Source organism: Dasypus novemcinctus, chromosome 16 (assembly GCF_030445035.2).
Source record: "Dasypus novemcinctus isolate mDasNov1 chromosome 16, mDasNov1.1.hap2, whole genome shotgun sequence".
Lineage (NCBI taxonomy): Eukaryota > Metazoa > Chordata > Mammalia > Cingulata > Dasypodidae > Dasypus > Dasypus novemcinctus.
In genome coordinates, this window is record NC_080688.1 from 75,108,073 (window position 1) to 75,127,849 (window position 19,777).

Here is a 19,777-nt window from a genome sequence, read left to right on the forward strand (position 1 = left end):
AGCTATGGTGATGTGATTTCTCCATCAGTAAGACTCCCCATCTTTTCAATCCTTCAGGGTCTGACCTTGATTCTGTGACTATAAAGCATGACTGAACCCCAATAGGCTCAAGAGCTTCTTTGATTTTACTGGTCTACTCCAAGTTCTTAGAATACGTTGGTGGAGTCACATTTTCAGAGACATTCCTCCCATGTCCAATGTCCAATGTCCAGTGACTTGGGCACTTTTTCCTGGCTGGCCCAAGGTTTTGGGAGGCACTCTTGGATCAATCTGTCACCTGCCCCAATTATCCCAGAGGGGGTGGGAGAGCTGCCCAAGTCCCATCCCCAGGAAAAGCTGAGTGGCCCATGGCCTGGTCTCTGGGCCCACTGACCCCTCTGAGACCTTATCTACCAAAGTCACCATTGTAACGTGATGACGGACAGTGGACTCTGGGCAGAGGGCTGATTATTACCCCTGGGGCTAAATGGGAGCTTCTCGTCAGACCCTTGGAACTCATTCAAGCACACTCCAGGCGTGGTCTGAGGAATGGCCTTGATGCCCGCCTGCTGAAATCATTCAGGAAGAATCCGCAGGAGCCTGCTTCAGCCCCGTGCTGGGAGCACAGAGGCCTTCTGCATGCCAGTAGGTTCTACTTAAGACTCATGACACCTATTTAAGCTCAAGGGAACACAAAGTTCGCAAAATGCTTTCCAACCTTGAATGAGAAGCACTTTCTGTCTTAGCCAAGGCAGCAAAATTCAGTCATCTTTATTTCTACCCAATGATTCCTTGATCAAGCACATTAATTGCAGTTCACTTTCCAACAGGGAAATAGCAAATGAAGAAATGTTGCCAAGCCATGCTACTTTTCTACCATTCAAACTATCCTATTTTAAACAGTTTTCCAAAAGTATAGTTTGGCTGGGGGAACCTGTTTAACATGCACAGAACAGCTATTATTTACTGAGCATTCGAAATTATTTTCATGTGTCAAGTTAATCCCCACATCAATTCTTTAAAGCAGGGACTATTATTATCCCCATTTTACAGATGAGGATACCGAGGCACAGAGAGGTTAAGTATCCTGCCCAAGATGATACAGCTTGTAAGAGGTAGTCCTGGGATTTAAATCCAGACAACAGGGTTTTACAACCTTGCTGTTAATAGTGGAAATAACATCCTGTCCTTTGTAAATGAAATTGATGGTGACAATTTTGCCATTAGCAGGCTGTGTGCTTTGAGGTGTTTCAGGAATGGAGATATTTTGAACTGTCACCTATACTTACTTGCCCAGCCTTATTCACAACCAACAACTCATGTTTTTTTAGATGTTTTGCAAAGCAGGTGGGTTTCCCTGGGTGATCTTATATAGAAAGAGGCTTATGGCCTCCCAGGGGCCAGGCGAAGCCTTTGACTCAGACAACAGATACTTATGATATCCTCTCTGCCTGCTCTAAACCAGAGGGGCTTAAGAAACGTGAGTGTCAAGGCCCCTGGGGTCTACCTGTCCACCTGGATCGGAGGAGTAGCTGAGAAGGCCAAGACATCACTGAAAGCACAGATTCCATTTTCTAAAACCAACCCAAAGAGAGCTGCGGTATAAACATGCATAAAACTTCAACAACAACAAAAAGAGTTTTAAACCCTTGTTTCTGAATAACAGCTCTCCTGTTAAATATCCTTTCCCTTTTCATCTCTGAAAATTCTCAACTGATTTTTAATATTTCAAAGCTATTCATATAAAATTAATCTGCCTCTAAACACAACTGGTACCATAAGGCAGGATACTTTCAAGTATTTCTTGAGATAAAATGCTCCTTGATGTTTCCAGGGAGTAGGCAGTGAAATTATATTAATAATGGCTAAGAGGTACTGCACTTTCATGTGCACTTTTCTGATCATTTCGCATGAATAATCTTATTTAATCATAAAAAATTTTTTTTTTTTTACAGATGAAGAGATCATTCCCTTTGATTGTGTTCTTGGCTTTCTACTTCTCTCTCCTACCAAGCACACTTAACCGGTGGCTATGGGAAGGTCACAGCAGCACTGATTTCTCCCCTCCAGGACTCTCGTTGGCCCAAAAGGTCTAGTTTCAGTAGATGAGAGTAGATTGAGGAAGAAATCAGAGGTGTCAGGGTGGGAGAGGGTGCTACCAAAGTACAGAAAGAGGGAGGATCAGAAGGGCCATAAATATGGCAACAAGCCTCTGGGCCTACAGCAGCGAGGCAGACTGGATTTGTTAAACCAGAAAAATCCCTTGGGAAACACAGAAACTGGCGCTAACCTTTAATCATTGAGAGACATTTGTAACACAATACCATTCATTTTCCTGACTGGCATTTAGCTGACTGGGGTAAGTCAAAGTAATTTGCAGATGAATGTTTAGGATGTAAAGGTATTTTTCATCTTAGGCAACACATTGGAATCTGATTTAATTGGCCAAGGGTGAAGCCCAAGCATTAGTGGTTTTTAAAAAACTCCCCAACAATGCTTGTGTGCATCTACAGCTCAGAACTACTGGTGTAAAAGCCAGAATTTTCAAAGATCATGAATACCCAGCAAACTTACTCCTAAGCAGAAAAATGTGTTTGCATCTATTATCATATTGCCTGGCCATCATTCCTTAGATAATTTTCCCCAGCGGGTGGGTTACCTTTCAAAATGGCAGGCTAGAAGCTTAGAAATAGTGGATTCTGTCACATGAAATATTTTTTTTAAGATTTATTTTATTTATTTATTTCTTCCCACCCCCTCATTGTTTGTGCTTGCTGTCTGATTGTCTTCCTTTTAGAAGGCACTGTGATCCAAACACAGGACCTCCCATGTGGGAGGGAGGCACCTAATGACTCGAGCCACCTCCGCTCCCTGTTTGTTGGATCTCTCATTATGTTTTTTCTCCTTGTGTCTCTTGTCACATCATCTTGTTGCATCAGCTCACTGTCTTGTTTGTCTTCTTTAGGAGCCACCAGGACCTCCCATGTGGTAGATGGGAGCTCAATCACTTGAGCTATATCTGCTCCCTGTCACATGAAATCTTTAATTTTTACAGATGACCATCGCTCTGCCGGACCTTGGGGCAGCATAGAGGGATTCTCTGCCCTTTCCTTAGCAGCCAGTACCCTTCCTATGTTTCTCCTCCCTGGTGCATCCCTCCCACTTTGGCCTGGGGCTTCGTCATGGCCTTCTTCCTCCATCTCTCACTCTCTCTCTCTCTCTTTTTTTTTTTTTAACCTTATTTTTAAAGAAGTTTTAGATTATAGAAAAATTATTTCTCCATCTCTTAATATCCTAGAAACATTACTTTTGCCTACTTTCCTCATCCTGTATAAAGGACAAATAACATTAATAGCAAATCTCAATCCTTAAATTCTTAAAAGAACACACATTACACTTCTCTTCTGGCTACAAAGTGTATACAGTATTTTTATTTAGTGTGAGACTAAAATTAATCGAGAAATTATGTATTAAGTGCTCAGAGGGAGCAAGGCTAAGTGGGAAACATGCAAAGAAGTACCATGTGGAGATCCTCAAGGATCTTACAGTCCAGGTCAGGGGTCAGCAAATTATAGCCCACAGGCCCTCCAACTGTTTTGTAAATAAAGTTTTATTGGAATACATTCATGCTCAGTTATTTACATATTGTCTATGGCTGCCTTTGTACTCAAATGGCAGAGCTGAGAAACTGTGACTGAGATGATCTGTTCTGAAAAGCCTAAATACTTACTCTCTGGTCCTTAAAAGAAAAAGTGTACCAACTCCAATCTAGACAAGTTAACAATACCAGCAAATAGCCATTTACCCATCCATCTTTTTAAACAAATATTTCTATTGCAGGCACTATACCAGATCCTAGAGGATGAGTGGGTGTGAAATAGGGTTCCCGCCCCTGTGAGGACTGCAGCCCCACTGAACTATCCTCGATCCTGAGCAATAAATAAGCATCCAAGGGAGATCTGTGCAATAAGCACAAAGGAGAAGAGAATGTTTGGGGCTGGACAAACCCATGAGTAACGAGAATTGCCTGCGAACCTTAAAAGCACATTCTGAGTTGAATGGGGTATAAAGGAGAGATGGCAAGATTGGAACGAAAAGGCAGGGAAATCCAAGCTGTGGTCAAGGGGCAGCAGAAGCCCATCTGGCTGCCTCACTGGTATCCTGGAGGTATATTGGAATGGTGGGGGAAGGAATGGCTTTGTGTGTTCACGTCTTGTCTTCCATCCTGGACTCTAGGTTTTATGAGGGAGTAGGCAACGTTTGTGTTGCTCACCTCTATCCCTAACATTAGGCAAAAAGCCTGGCATATCGTAGCTGCTCGATGAATATGATTTAAAGAATTAAAGAATGGTTGGATAACATTGGTGTGAGGCAGTGGCCACTGGAGGCTCTGAGGGCAAGGAGAGAGAAAAACAGGTGCAAAAGGGGGTATTTTCAGGACTTGAGAATCGTCCTGAATGACATGGCAACGACAGATATAAGCCATTATATATCTTCCCATAAGCTACAGAACTGTGTGGGAGAGAGTTTAAACTACAATCCATGCTCAGTCGCAATGTCCCAAAATGCATTTATCAATGGCAGTGAATGTACCACACTAATGAAGGATATGGTTCATGTGGGAAAATGTGGGGGTTGGGAGAGCAGGGCATATGGGAATCCTTATATATTTTATGTAATATTTATGCAATCTAAGTATTTTTAAAAAATAAAAATATGTATTTTTAAAAAATAAAATAAAGAATGGTTGAATAAATGGATGTCTGACATGTCAGGCTTGATCTCTGAATCAAACATTTGGACCATGGTGAAATTATCTCTGCTCTTACTTTGAAACTAAAGAATGGCTAGGGAGATAAGAAAGCTAGTGCTTATTGAACAATTATAATAATCAGGCCTCACAATCATACATAATTCAATTATCCCCGCCACCCTTTTATTTTACAGAGGAAGAAACTGAGATTCCAAGAGACTGAAAAACTGGCCAAGGTCACAGAGTCAAAAAACAGAAGAGCTGGAATTCAAATCCAAGTCTTACTTTTTTTATTCTCCAACCCCAGACTATTGGCTCACGCCCATGCCTACCAGTTATGTTTATATACCTCCCCTGCAGAACTGCAGATTTCTCAGAGCAATACGACGGAAGAGTGCAAGGCTCCAGACTCTTCCCCAGCTTCAACCAGGGCAGTTCTCATTTTCTCTGTTTCACCTTTCAAGCTTCCTGATTTCATTCATTCTCAGGGGAAAGAAAAGAATCAGAAACCACTGTACTGGACTATGCTACTTCCTAAAATAGCGCTAGAAGATATGGTTTCTAGTCTTAACTCAATCACCAGTTTGCTGTAGGTTCATGATTGGCCACTCCCCCTTGCTTCCAGTCTTACACATAAAGACTGGATGGCAGTGCTGAGATCCTTTCATGCTTCCTTAACTTTCCAGAGAGAACAAGATTAAATGAGAGGCTCATTTAACAAATGAAAATGGCTGGATCATCTTAAATGAAATCCTAGATAAAGTCATAATTTCATCAATAGCAGCAAATTAGAGGAATGTAATTAGTTACTGGGCAGAGTTGAGCAAATAGTCTTTCCTGGATGCCTTGGCTGATGGCCGCCGAGACCATCTAAAATTAGGATTCAGGAAGCAAATATGAGTCAATCTTTTGGCCTTACGTCACAGTAACCAGCACATGACAGAATATAGCAATGTTCATAAACAGTCTACAGAGACACAGCCACTTACCAATAGAGATGCAGCACATGAATATACTGGTTCTCAAAGAATTCATAACTGGAAATAATGTCACACATGTCAATGGCTTGACCATTCTTATACCAAGTTACTTCTGGCTTGGGCTGACCTGATGATAAAGAAACAAGTATATTCTTAAATTTTAAGTATTTTTAAAAAAGAAAACCATCAAGTTATGAACAATAATGGGTAATAACAATAGGGATGAATATGATGGATTAGTTGGAGATCTGAAAAAAACTTCCTTTCACTGATAAAAATGCATCATTCAATAAGCACATATTGAACATATTATGTGTCTATGATGGTGCTGTGCTGGGGTAGAGGTAGGGGATACAAATGAAAAACTGTTGTCCCTAATCTCAAGGAGATATTAAGAAAAATTATCCAAACGTTAGAAATAGGGCAAAACTGCACATGTTATAGCCTTTCAATGTCATATGGGAGCAAAGGCCTATCCAAGAATTATCCAGAGGAATGTTCTCTGTTTCACTCAATGATTGCTATTGATTAAAACTCCCAGACTTAGGGAAGTTACATGTTAACTTGTAAATTTTTAAATAATAGAGATGCAGATATTTCTGTCTACCAGAAAAGATAATCCTATAACATATGGTTTATTATCCTATAGGTCATTAACCAGTGTTATGCCTAACCCAACAATCTTATCCTAGCAATCCTTTATTAAATTTCCTATAATACCTAGTGCCTCAAGTGTTCTTTGACCAGGACTTCATACTTTCTGGTCCAGTCTTGAATTAATGAGTTTAATAAAATCTTCGAAATGCTCATTTCATATTTGCATAAGTCATTTTACCTTTTTGAACAGATAACAGCACTCAGAGTTGAGCACATGTTAAGGTACAAAAAAGAAAAGAACAAAGTAGACTAGCAAATGCCACTGTCTTCCTGAGGATGAAAGAGTTTGGAAAACTGGTTCCCAAGGTTAGTGCCATGCATATATGACTGATAGAAATTGACATATGCTTTCTTCCCTTAGAAGGGGTTAATTATTCCCTGGTGATTATTAACCAGATGTATGGACTGATCTGGTTAAACCCCAGGAATTCCATCTACCTTTGGGATATTTCCCCCTTGTTACAGGGTAGGAGGTTTCTAGTGTGTCCCAAAGACCTTTCTCACCAGCCATCAAGTCACTGAAAATTTATTAAAATGTGCCATATATACAGGGAGCACAGCCCAGTATTTGAAAATATTATACCATTCTGAATTCCTCCCAGGAACATTCTTGTGTTTCTGTTTTATTTATCACACAATTTTTGGCAAGCAACCTCCAAAACCAGTAAGATAAGAACCCCATGTTCTTTGAAGGTCATAGAAGGGGAAAAGCTAAACGAGATCAAGGAGGTAGGAAGATAAAATCACTGAGGACTGTTGTGGAAAAGAGTTTGTCAGTTCTTTAAAAAGTTAAGTATAAAATTACCATATGATCTGGCAATCCTGCATAAAAGAATTGAAAGCAGGGACTCAAACAGATATTTGCACACCAATGTTCATAGTGGCATTATTCACAACTGCCAAAAGATAGAAGCAATCCAAGAGTCCATCAACAGATGAATGGATAAGCAAAACATGGTATATACATATAATTGAATAGTATTCAGCCTTAAAAAGGAATCAACCTCTAATACATGCGACAACATGGATGAACCTGGAAGACATTATGTTGAGAGAAATAGCTAGACACAAGAGGAAAAATACTGTGTGATCTCACTGATATGAAATAAGTAGAATAAGCAAATTCATAGAGTCAGAAACTAGAATACAGGGGTGAAGGTAGGGTGAGGGTAGGGAATGGCAAATTTATTCTTTTTTTCCCCCTTTATTAGAGAAGTTGTGGGTTTCCAGAACAATCATGTATAAAATACAGGATTCCCATATACCACTCTATTATTAACACCTTACATTGGTGTGGAACATTTGTTACAATTGATGATAGAACATTTTTATAATTGCAATAGTAATTAAAGTCCATGGTTTAACTTAGGGTTTACTGTGTGGTGTAGTTCCATGAATTTTTTTTGTTACCATAAACACAATCTAACATTTCCACTTTTAATCACATTCAGATATATATTTCAGTGTTTTAAGTTGCATTCACAATGTTGTACAACCATCACCACCACCCATTATTAAAACATTTCCATCATTCTAAATAGGAAACCTGATTTAAGCCTTTACTGCCCATTCCCTATCCCCACCCTGTCCTCTGGTAACCTGTATTCTAGATTCTGACTCTGAGTTTTCTTACTCTAATTGCTTCAAATCTGTGAGATCATACAATATTTGTCCTTTTGTGTCTGGCTTATTTCACTCAACACGATCTCTTCAAGGACCTAATTGGGGCAGAGTTTCTATCTGGGGTGACGGAAAAGTTTTGGTAATGGATGATGGTGAGCAGCACAATATCTGAATGCAATTAACATCCCTGAAATATGTATTTGAATGTGGTTAAAAGGGGAAATTTTAGAACAAAAATACTTAAAAAGTAACCTTAGGACTGTACAACCCAAATGGTGAACCTTAATGTAAACTGTGGACTATAGTTAGTATAATTATAATAGTCTTTCATCAACTAGAACAAGGTACCACACAATGCAAAATGCTAAAAAAACGGGGGTGAGGATACAGGAACCCTGTATTTTCCGCAGGATCTTTCTGTAGACCTCCAACTTCTCTAATTAAAAAAAAAAAAAAAACAAGCAAAAACTGTGAGGACTTAGCCCTGGGCAGGGCCCAAGAACGCTGTGTCCCCCACCCTCCTGTGTCCCACTTAACTTGGGGTCTCCCAGCCAGGCAACAGCTGTGCTGATACCCTGAATGTGCTTTTTGGCAACCGTGGGGTGCTCCTCCCTGTCTCCTCCTTCAGGCGGGGGGCCTGAGAAGCCAGTCCTCAGAGCCGGGGCAGGCAGAGCTGCACGGCAGCACGTGTGCTTCTCCACAACTGCTGCGCCGCGCTCCTGCGAGTAAATGGCTAAACCACCGAAAGCCTGCTCCCCTGAAAACCATCAAGGCGGTTGCCGACTAGGATTAATTCATCTCTGTGCTTTCCAGCTTCACGTGCCCCTTTCAGGTAGTTTTTATTGGATTCCGTGTGAGGAAGCATTGAACTGGTCCTTTTTCATGACTGTTTTGAAGGAAGTACGGGCAGCACGCACGAGCTGGGTCTGTGGAACTCATTCTGATCTGAGAGCAGGTTTTTTTTCAGACTCACCAGGAGTAATCGATTGCCCTGGTTTCTTGATGGCTGACTGTTTTTTTCCCTCTGTGCTATATAGATCTGAATAATTAGCCAGAAATGAGAAGTGGTGTATTGGACTTTGTGGGTGGTTCTCTCTTCTCCCTCCAGTGCCTGGAAACCTCCCCTGAACCCCTTACCCTTGCTTTCGGAAACTACCGGCAGATCACATACTGAGAGCCACCTCCTGATGGTTTCAGAAATAGCTGGCTAAAGCAAACAGGGACCGACAGCCAAGTTTTGGGTATATCCAAACTCTGGGGATTCGTGGGCAAACATGGAGGCGCTCCTCTGAAAGCTCAAGGTCAACTGTGCGTCTATCCCTCTGTCTGAACGACCGATGGGCAAGCCTGGAGAAAGACAGGCTGCTCGGTCTGGGCTGGGAATGACTGAGTGAAGAGTTCTTCACTCCAGCATGTGGACTAAAGACGCGATTTTATTCTGACGTCTGCTAAGAAATGCAGACTTTTCAGGGTCCGGAGTTCAAAGAATGGATCAAGGGGTGAACAGCTTCCCATCTGCCCTCAGGGGAACACTGGTGCTTCCTTGTTTTTTAAGGGTAGAGACATACTCCAATTGTTTTGCTTTCATTTTCTTTTATTAATAAATCCTTTTTACCACGGGGGTACCAATACTTGACCAACCCTGGATTTTTTAGTTACCCATTCCCCAGTCCCTGGGGAATTCCAGTCCTCTGCCTTCCCTCTGCCAGGCACCCTTTGCCTTGGTTTTCAACATTTCACTGCTTATTCTCATGCCTGAAGAAGGCAAGCACTAGAGATACAGCAGAAGACTTTAATAAATTGTCCGATGTGAAGCTATTCATCTCATTCTACGACCCACAGGAAATGAAGGGTGGATTATCTGAAAAAATAATCTGGGTGAGAACTGCCTAACCAAGAGCTACAACGTAAAGTGAAGAGGATCACGAAAATGGGACCAGGAAGTTACTCGAAGAAACTTTTTTAAAAAGTAGATTTATTTATGCAAACCATCTCTCAGAACAAACTTCTGAGTTATAATACTTTTTCCAAATGATGCTTTAACAATGCCTGTGTGAGCCAAGAGACTTGGGCCACAGGGAGATTTTGGAGGCTGATTAGCTGTGATGGTTACCAGATATTATGCAACGAAGCACGATGTCTGACTTCTCAGGAGCCTTCTGGGGAAGCAACGTCGATAAAAAGCAGAGTGTGTGCCTCCGGGGCTCTCCTGCATCTGTCATCCTTTCATGCCACAGGAATCTGGAAAAAAATAAAAATCCTGACATCACCCTCTGCTCTGGGATTTCTCTGGTCTTCCTAGGAATTAAAGAAGCCACATGGCCCCATTGGGGATGCTCAGGGAGAGAAGGGTGGAGCTGCTCTGTGGATTTAAGGCAGGTTTAAAGGACCAGGGTAGGATCTCTCACCCTCCGCCCTCCTGACACCTGGGGATGGATAATCCTGTTGTGGGGGCTGCCTGGGCTTTGCAGGACGTTTCGCAGCTACTGGCCTCTACCCACGAGATGCCAGTAGCACCTGCCCCTACCTCCATCGTGACAACCAAAAATGTCTGCAGACATTACCCAGTGTTCCTGGGACACAGCTCCATCTGAAAACTGTTGGTCTCAGGTGAATCCCAGGACAGCCAGAGCCAAGGTCAGAAAAAGGACTCGGTGCCACGTCCTCTCACTTTCTTTCTCTTTTTAATCAAAATCTTTTCATGTTTTACTAAAAAAGAAAAAAAAGGTGTACATAATACGTATTTGTACCCTGAAAAGAGGACCTTGCTTCTGAAAAGAGGAATTTCTTAAAACCAAATATATCTCCAGGTGGGCAATATTTTAAAATCAGAAGCAACTAAAAAGGAAATTGGAAGCAACTATATACCTTCTAGTTCCAGACAGCTGGCGCTGGGAAGGGCAGGGACTGGGCTAGCATTTTTGAGCATTTATTCATCAGTACAAGCAGGCACTAAACACCTGATTAGTCACCAGCTATGTCATTTCATTTAATCCCTTTTAAACTTCCCAAAGTATGGTTATTAATAGTTCCTGCATGATACAAATGAGGACGCGGAAGCACAGAAAGGTTTGATAACTTGCTCAAGACCGCACAGCTCAAGCGGCTGCAGCCCTTGGGCTGTGATTCCTGGCTGGGCAGGTAACAGACATTTAGCCTGAAAGGTACCTCCTAGAGCTGTGCAGAGCATGCCCTGCACAGAAGTGTGATAGCTCTGAAGAGGCAGGTCTGAGGCCACAGGGCCCTTTCCTCTCTGTCACGCCAACACAGTGTGAGCCCCACATGGGGCCCCAAAACTAATGCTTTATGAAGCTATAAACTTGGAAAAACATTGCACTCTATCCAAACCTGCATCTCACTTCCCTTAACCTTGGCCAGCGGCTCTTGCACCCCACAGGGCTGGGAGAAAGGGAAGAGCCATGCCCCAGGAGGATGCCCTGAGCATGAGCTGGAGCAGCAGGATTAGAATCTGCAAATGATGAGTCCAGGTGGCTGAGCCCCTAGAACAGAAGCCTGAGCTTCTCTTGGTGGGATAGGCTGGGTGTAAAGTGGCACTGGTACTGTAGAAGAACCCTCTATGCATGTGGGTGTCAGTAGTAACTTATTTACCATTTAGAAGCAATTCCTCCCTCCCTTTTCTCCCTCTTCTCCAGGTTAAGATACCCTGAGAGGGAAGCGGATTTGGCTCAATGGATAGAGCGTCCGCCTACCACATGGGAGGTCCAGGGTTCAAACCCCCGGGCCTCCTGACCCAGGTGGTGCGTTGGCCCACACGCAGCACTGATGCACATAAGGAGTGCCGTGCCATGCAGGGGTCTCCCCCGTGTAGGGGAGCCCCACGCGCAGGGAGTATGCCCTGTAAGGAGAGCCGCCCAGTGCAAAAAGAAAATGTAGACTGCCCAGGAATGGTGCTGCACACACGGAGAGCTGACGCAACAAAAAGAGACATAGATTCCCAGTGCTGCTGATAAGGATAGAAGCAGTCACAGAAGAACACACAGCAAATGGACACAGAGAGCAGACAACTGGGGGTGGTGGTGGAGGGGGGATGGGGAAGGGGAGAAAAAGAAATAAAAAATAAAATAAGATAAAATAAAATAAAAAGATGCCCTGAGAGTCAGGTTACCAGAGACAAGTTCAAGGTCTCACCAACACCTAAAACGGCCTGACGAGTGGAAGAGAACAGAGTGAGGGAAGGACCCAAGGTAGGCAGCAGACAATTCCTGACGCCCTTGGCCTCAGCAGCAGGAGCTGCTGGCTACAGGGCCAGTCCAAACCAAAAACGAGGAGGGAGCTCTGTGTTCAGATATTACCAAGAATTTCAAGATGGCAAGAGCCAACACGTGCCCATCTGAGCACAGGGCTCTGTGTGAAGGCGCCAGCCACATGCCAGCAAGGCCGTGGCAGACACAGCCCTGGAAACCTGTGCACAAATGCTTGCCAGTCCTTCCCACCCAGGCTCTCTCGCTGCTTCTGTTACCCTCATAGCATTTCCTTAATCTCAAAATGTCCTGTTTAGAAATCTGTTGAGTCACTGAAGAAACAAAACTAAAAAGCCTTCCCAAACTGTCAGGGTATAAGATACCGGAATATCTCTGAATAGCTGGGAAACTGTGTTAATTTATAATACACTGCTGCCCCTTCCTTAGGAAGACTGTAAGCTGGACACAATTTAGTGCTTAGACTTAAGGTTAAACTAATGCATAATGGGTAGACAGAGCTGTAAAGATGAAATTACATGTTAGCATCAAAATGGATGGAAACTGCTGGGACTGGGAAGAAGCTTGGAGAGAGTTTAGAGAGAAGGGGGATGAGCATGAGCTCTGCTGGGATAGGTGTGGAAAATTGGGCAAGAGAGATCAGGAAAAAGATTCTAAGAAATTTTGCTTTGTGATTGTGAATTAGATCCTTTTGGCATTACTTAATAAAGACTTGAATTGCATTTCCAATTATTTTTTCTTATAGGACTTTTTATGATGCACTTGTTCAGAGGTTGGACAACATGGGTCCCTGGTTAACGCATGTTATATTTAAGAGTATCATAATCCCTTCCCAAGTAGATGGTAAACTGGTTTCACAGAATAGGAAAAGAAAGCATCTGCAAGATGGCAAATGGATAGACATTCCAGATTGTGTCACAAGGACATTTGAGGATTGAGGAATTGAGGCTTCCAATGGGGATAAAAATGCCAGATTTGGCACATCGTATCAATTACTTAGAAGATAATAATGTGTAAGGGAAAAGCTGTTCCCACCTAAGTTTGCAGAGTATCATACACACCAAAAAAAAATCAGTAGGACAACCTTAGTGATACCCATCTTGCACACAAGTGAAAATGTTTAAAGAAAACATGGAGTGTATCATTGAATTACTGCATGAATAAATGAATAAGCAAGCATAAATTCCATTTTGGAGGTTCAAGCTGGTAATGGAAGCTGATCTGACATTAGTAGATATTTCTCTGGACTATTAAACAAATCACTTTATGGCTAAACCCAAGCATAAGGCAGAATGCAGAAGCTATGTCCAATTTTACATTTTTAAATGGTATTTCACAACGAATAGTGAAAACTGTATACGTGTGCTGACCTGCTGTCCTTGACTCAGTATGGAACAAGGGAGCAAATGTAGCCCAAGTGGTTAAGTGCTGCTTCCCACATACAAGGTCCTGGGTTTGATCCCTGGTACCTCCTAAAAACAAAAACAAAAGAAACAAGCAAGCAAATGTAAAAACCAACTCAAGGGAGCCGATGTTGTTCAGTGGTTGAGCACTGGCTTCCAATATATAAGGTTCAAGTTTCAATCCCCAAACCCAGTACCTGAAAAAAAAAAAGTATGGAACCAAGGTTGGAAAAGGTAGGAAAAGGTGGCTTCAAGTTGGAAGCACCAGAGGGTGGCGGACTTGGCCCAGTGGTTAGGGCGTCCGTCTACCACATGGGAGGTCCACGGTTCAAATCCTGGGCCTCCTTGACCTGTGTGGAGCTGGCCCATGCACAGTGCTGACGTGCACAAGGAGTGCCTTGCCACGCAGGGTGTCTCCCACATAGGGGAGCCCCACACGCAAGGAGTGCACCCCGTAAGGAGAGCCGCCCAGTGAGAAAGAAAGTGCAGCCTGCCCAGGAATGGTGCTGCACACACCTGAGAACTGACATGACAAGATGACACAACAAAAAGAAACACAGATTCCCATGCCACTGACAACAGAAGCGGACAAAGAAGACGCAGCAAACAGACGCAGAGAACAGACAATCGGGGTGGGGGGGAAGGGGAGAGAAATAAATAAATAAATAAATCTTAAAAAAAAAAGTTGGAAGGACCAGCTCATCTGATGTGTTGATGGGAAATGCTGACTATGTCTCTGTACCACTTTACTTTTTAATAACTTTAATGAGATATACTCCACATACGGTACAATTCATCCATTTAAAGTGTACAATAAAATGGCTTTCATTATATTCACAGATTTGTGCATCCCTCACCAGAGTCAATTTTAGAACATTCTCATTACCTCCAAAAGAACCTTGCACCCTTAAATGCGGCCTCCCAATCTCCCCAGCCCACTGGCTCCCAGCCCTAGGCAAGCACTAATCTATTTTCTGTCTGTTTGGATTTGCCTATTCTGTATAATTCCTATAAATGGAGTCAAGTAATATGTGGCTGACTTCTTTGATGTAGCATAATGTCTTCAAGGTCCACCCATGTTGTAGCATGCATCGGAACTTCATTCTTTTATTGCCAATCTGCAACACCTAAGAGCAACTTTGGAGACAGAGGGAAGATTCTGCTGATTCTGCACATTCCTAGAATTTCCAATTCAAGTTGGGGGTGAAGGTAAGGAAGTGGTTCTCACTGCTGGATAACTCTCCCCTGACCAGGAGGTATAATATGATAGTGGACTAAACCCAAGCTTTGTCAGGGATGAAGATACATCCAGGGAAGCAGTTGTGGCTCAACTGACGGAGCATCCACCTACCATATGGGAGGTCCAGGGTTCCATACCTGGGGCCTCCTGACCCGTGTGGTGAGCTGGCCCATGTGCAGTGCTGCCGTGCGCAAGGAGTGCACTGCCACACAGGGGTGTCCCCGCGTAGAGGAGCCCCACATGCAAGGAGTGTGCCCCACAAGGAGAGCCACCCGGTGTGAAAAAAAATGCAGCCTGACCAGAAGTGGCTCTGCACACACGGAGAGTTGATGCAGCAAGATGAAGTAACAAAAGGAGACACAGATTGCTGGTCCCATATGACAAGAATGCAAGCAGACACAGAAGAACACACAGCGAATGGACACGAAGAGCAGACAGTGGGGTGGGGAGGGGTAAAGGGAGAAAAATAAATAAATCTTTAAAAAAAAGAAAAAGAAAAAAATATATATCCAGATCTACTGCTTACCCAGCAAAAGTATTGAGCCTGTTTCCTCTCCTGCAAAATAGGATAATGTTGCTTATTTCACAGAGCTGTTTGAAGGATTACAATCACCTATGTAAATTGCCTAATAAACTGTTATATAGTGGACTCTCAAAGTGGTAGACTTTAAGAAAAGACTTCACATGGTTGAGCACACAATTTCCTTTTCTGCTGTGGGTTACCACAATGATTTTTCTTTTTAAGTGATGTTCCAACTGAGATCTAAAAAGTTCTCCTGATACACTGTTCACTGTAATGGTAATTTACAGACATGACTCCAAGGGTCCCATTCCTGGATACCACTGCTGTGGATGGAGAGAGACGAAAAGTCAAATCCAGCGGTCAGGAGTTGGGGTGAGGTCGTAGTCCACATGTGTCACCTGCGACGCCTCTTTAGGTGACTACTTCCTGACAGTGACGTCCTGTGTGTTCAGATATTGAGCAAGGCGCATGATTTGACTCACACAGTCGGTTCCGTTACTGTGTGTCACAGCCACGGGACACTGACTGTCTTGGGGAAAGGGAAAGGACGGTTAAGTCAGGCCAAGTTCATGTTCTGTGGCTTCTTCTGACAGGGAGAACATCCCTTGAGGACAGACTTATGCTCTGTAGAGATGACTCCAATCAATATCGAATTACTGGTATTAGTGGAAGGGGTCATGATGGTCTTTGCAGACCACAGTGGAGAGGCAGTATGTTAACTGGAAGGAATGCTGCCTTTGCCTTTTTTTTAGCTATGTGGCCCAGGGCAAGTTTCTTTCTTTTTAAAAATGGTATTTGCTTTTAATTATATGGATTCTAAATGGATAGATTCACATTCTTAAAAACACATATAAAAGTAGAGCACCTGCAAGCACCATGCCTCAATCTCAGGACTTTCCCTAGGGGAATGACTGTACATCTTTCCAGGCATTTTTCCATTAATTTACATGTATACATATAAAAAATACATATAATTTTGTTGGATGGCTGGCATTACATTGCATGTACTTTTTATTCAGCTGGCTTATTTTACTTAAGAATGAGTTTTTCGACCCAATCCACAAAGGCTGCATCATTTTTCAAAACCTGCCATGCTAGACGATATTAGTAGTCCATAGCATGGAAAACCACGGTTAATCTTGTATTGATGATGTATAACTTAGAGATTTTTAGACTTGAAAAAAGTTTGTCAAAGAACATCCTAGTACATGACTCCTTGGACACATGAATGGTTCTCTAGACCAGACACCAAGAACTGAAGTTGCTGGATGGGAGAGTACTCACCTCTCACACTTTAATAGGTACTGCAAAGCGCGAGGGCTCTGAACAGAGCAGCAGAAAGATGTAGAGATGAAGGGCACGCATCCCCATGCCACACTCCCTGGGCTCGAACCTTAGCTCTGCCACTTACTAGCCAAGCTCCTCTCTGCCTCAGTTTCTTCATTTGTAAAACTACAATAATAGTAGTACCTACTTAATTTGGTTGTTATAAAAAATAAATGATTCATTATGTAGGAAGCTCTTCTGAAGAGTATAGCAAACACTATGTATGTATTAACTACTATTGTGACTTTGGATTTAACATGAGCAAAATTACAAAAATAATATCTGCAACACTTAAGTAATCTAAAGCCTCTTTAAAAATGAAAAATATTAAAAAATAAAAATAAATTTTAAAAAGATATTTGCAAAAATGTAAAGCTGCCATTTTTCTCAAATTTCTTTTGTTTTAGAAAAGATAGCTGTTTTCTATTAAAATGTTATTTATATTAATGTGGCACTTTTAAAATTATTTTAAATGAATCAATAAATACATTTTTTTAAATTCTCAAAAAATGTATCTTTTTCTTAAGTCAGTAGAGAACAAGTAAGAGGATATCAGAGAGTTCCTTGAACATTTAAAGCACTCTAATACAGCCAAGTGTTATTTTGGCTAATCTACCCCATGCAGAGTTGGTGGCATGGCTGCTGTCAGCAGTTAGCCTGCTGTCAGCTCCAGGGGTCTCGGGAGAGCTCGCAGCCCACGTGTAGATAATCGGTCACCAATTCTCAAGCTGGCAGGAAAGCTGACAGGGGAGTGCTTTCTTCCTGGGGACAGGAGGGATTAATGTGATCACCCAGCCTAATTCAATGGCAATTGTGTTCCTGAATTTGCCTTCTGAGTTACTGCAGATTTGGACGCCACCCTCACTGTTGTTCAATACCCAAATCCATGTAATTGGTGGAAAGTAGCCCTCCCCAAAGAAGGTTCTGGAAGTGGGGGAGGGGTGGAGACAGGGAGGGGGGCAGACCACACAGGAAGAGACAGCTAAAATGTACTTAGTGCCCACTATGAGTCAGCCCCAGGCTGAGTGCTTCATATACTGTATCACATTTAATCCTCACGGCAAGGTGTTCTTTCCCCTGTTCACAGGTAATGACTTGGAAGCTTAAGTAACTTCAAGGAACTAATGTAACAAGCCTCATTTTTCACTGCTTGCAAGTGACAGGGTGGGCGTGAGCCCAGGTTTGTTGAAGCCTAAATGTTGTGCTCTTTCTTGGCTATGATTTTAGGGTTACATGTGAAAAACAGAAGCAAGAAAATAGGAGCATAAAGAAACGCTCAACATCATTAGTCATTAGGGAAACGCAAATTAAAACCACAGTGAGATAGCCTTTTACACCCACTAGAATGACTATAATAAAAAAAGACAGACAATGTTGGCTGTGGGGAAAAAACAAGTGCTTTCATACATTGCTGGTGGAAATATAAAGTGGTAAAGACACTCTTGAAGATAGTTTGGCAGTTTCTAAAAAGTTAAACATAAATTCACCAAATGATCTAACAATTCCACTCCTAGGTACCTAACCCAAGAGAAATGAAAGCATAGAGCCAGACAAAGACTTGCATACAAGTTCTTAGCAGCATTATTTATAATATTAACAGCTGAAAATTGGCAATAACCTAAATGTCCATCAGCTGGTGAATGGACAGACAAAATATGGTATACCCAAACAATGGAATACTATTGAGCAATTAAAAGGAATAAACTACAGATACATGGTATGACATGAATGAACTCAAAAACAATATACTCAATGAAAGAACCTAGACCCAGGAGACCGCATATTACAGTATCTCATATCAAAAAAAAGGCAAAGCTATAGACATAGAAAGTAGATTAGTATAAACAACTGAGCTTGGATTTACAATACCAAACACATCACCTCTCAGCAAGCAGACTCCAAGAAATGGAGCTGTGCAGGACCGGTAAGGGGTGCTGTAGGCAGTCCTACCCTGCCACACTTCCTTCGACTGGCCAGTATCTTCCGAGAAATTTTTGCGTATTGCCTCCACTTGCCTTATTTTCTGAATCATTTTTTTATCTAAACCTTTTTTTTTTTTTTCAGTAAATAAGCAAGCCTTAGGGCTAAGGAGCCTCACACCTTATGAAAAGCGCCGGGGGTGGGACTGGATGATTCAAGAGTTCATTCCAATCAGAGGCAGGACTATTGTGGGGGAGAATATTAACTTGTCTGGACTTAACATTAAACTATGAATGCTGCACATGGCTAACCTTATCACTAAGGTTTGACTTTAGAGGACTTGTTCCAAAATATCTAAAACCTTTTAAAGTGATCATCTCCCCAACTCAATTACACCCCTCTCACCACGCAGCAGCCTAGTGGCTTCTGTCCAGTTTGATGGCCTCTTTCCTCCTTAAGGGATCTGATTGGTCAAAACTGATGAGGGTATTCCTAGCTCAGTGACTGATTCCGTTACCAAAGTCTAAGCCAATCAGCACATGGCATTTCCCAGCGAGTAGTACAGGGATGATCCAATCAGTGCAAAGCTTAGGTCTTTCACGCTCTCCCCTTCTAAAGACAAAAAAAGAAAATGCACGGAGCGTAGTTGTAGGTTGATAGCCATCTTGGGACTGAGGATGAAACCAAAACACAGACAAGGGCAAAGCTTCAAGAGATGCCAAAGAAATGGAGCCACAGCCCCAAACAATTTCCTGGACTTCTCGGTGGTATGAAGACAGTAAATTCTGGTTATTGTTTAAGTTAGAGTTTAATTTTTTGGTACTTCCCAGAAAGCATTCTGAAGCGTCCACACTCTCTCCTTCCCCGACCATGGTGCCTGAAATTCCCACCACGGGTTCTCCCCTCTAGATTTCTTTGTCGCACATGCCTTTACCAAGTCACAGAATATGTGAAGGGCTTGACAACAGATGACTGATCAAAGAATGCTTTCCCAAGATAGTCAGCGCTAAGGAGAACTGTGGAACACCTAGCCCCACCAAACTATTTTCTGATTTATGTAGTATCCTATCCCACTCTGTTCTCCATGGCTTTTTTTTTTTTAACTCTTTGTTTCTTTTATACAGAAGGGCTGTGTATCTTTGTATGTTGAATC

At 42.4% G+C, this 19,777-nt stretch overlaps 1 protein-coding gene across 3 annotated transcripts in view; it reads right to left on the reverse strand.

Moving 5' to 3' along the window:
- ALPK2 (alpha kinase 2) overlaps positions 1-19,777 on the reverse strand; it is a 146,160-nt gene that overhangs the window by 124,039 nt on the left and 2,344 nt on the right. Inside the window, exons 2-5 of one of the 3 annotated variants that reach the window (XM_058277803.2) lie at positions 13,583-13,684; positions 10,557-10,701; positions 10,106-10,233; positions 5,722-5,839 (exon numbers count right to left, since the gene is read on the reverse strand). In XM_058277803.2, the coding sequence (XP_058133786.1) occupies positions 5,722-5,839; positions 10,106-10,233; positions 10,557-10,582 (272 nt within the window). In that variant the 5' untranslated portion in view covers positions 10,583-10,701; positions 13,583-13,684. The remainder of the gene's footprint in view (positions 1-5,721; positions 5,840-10,105; positions 10,234-10,556; positions 10,702-13,582; positions 13,685-19,777) is intronic. The other 2 variants (XM_058277802.2, XM_058277804.2) reach the window with 2 other exon arrangements.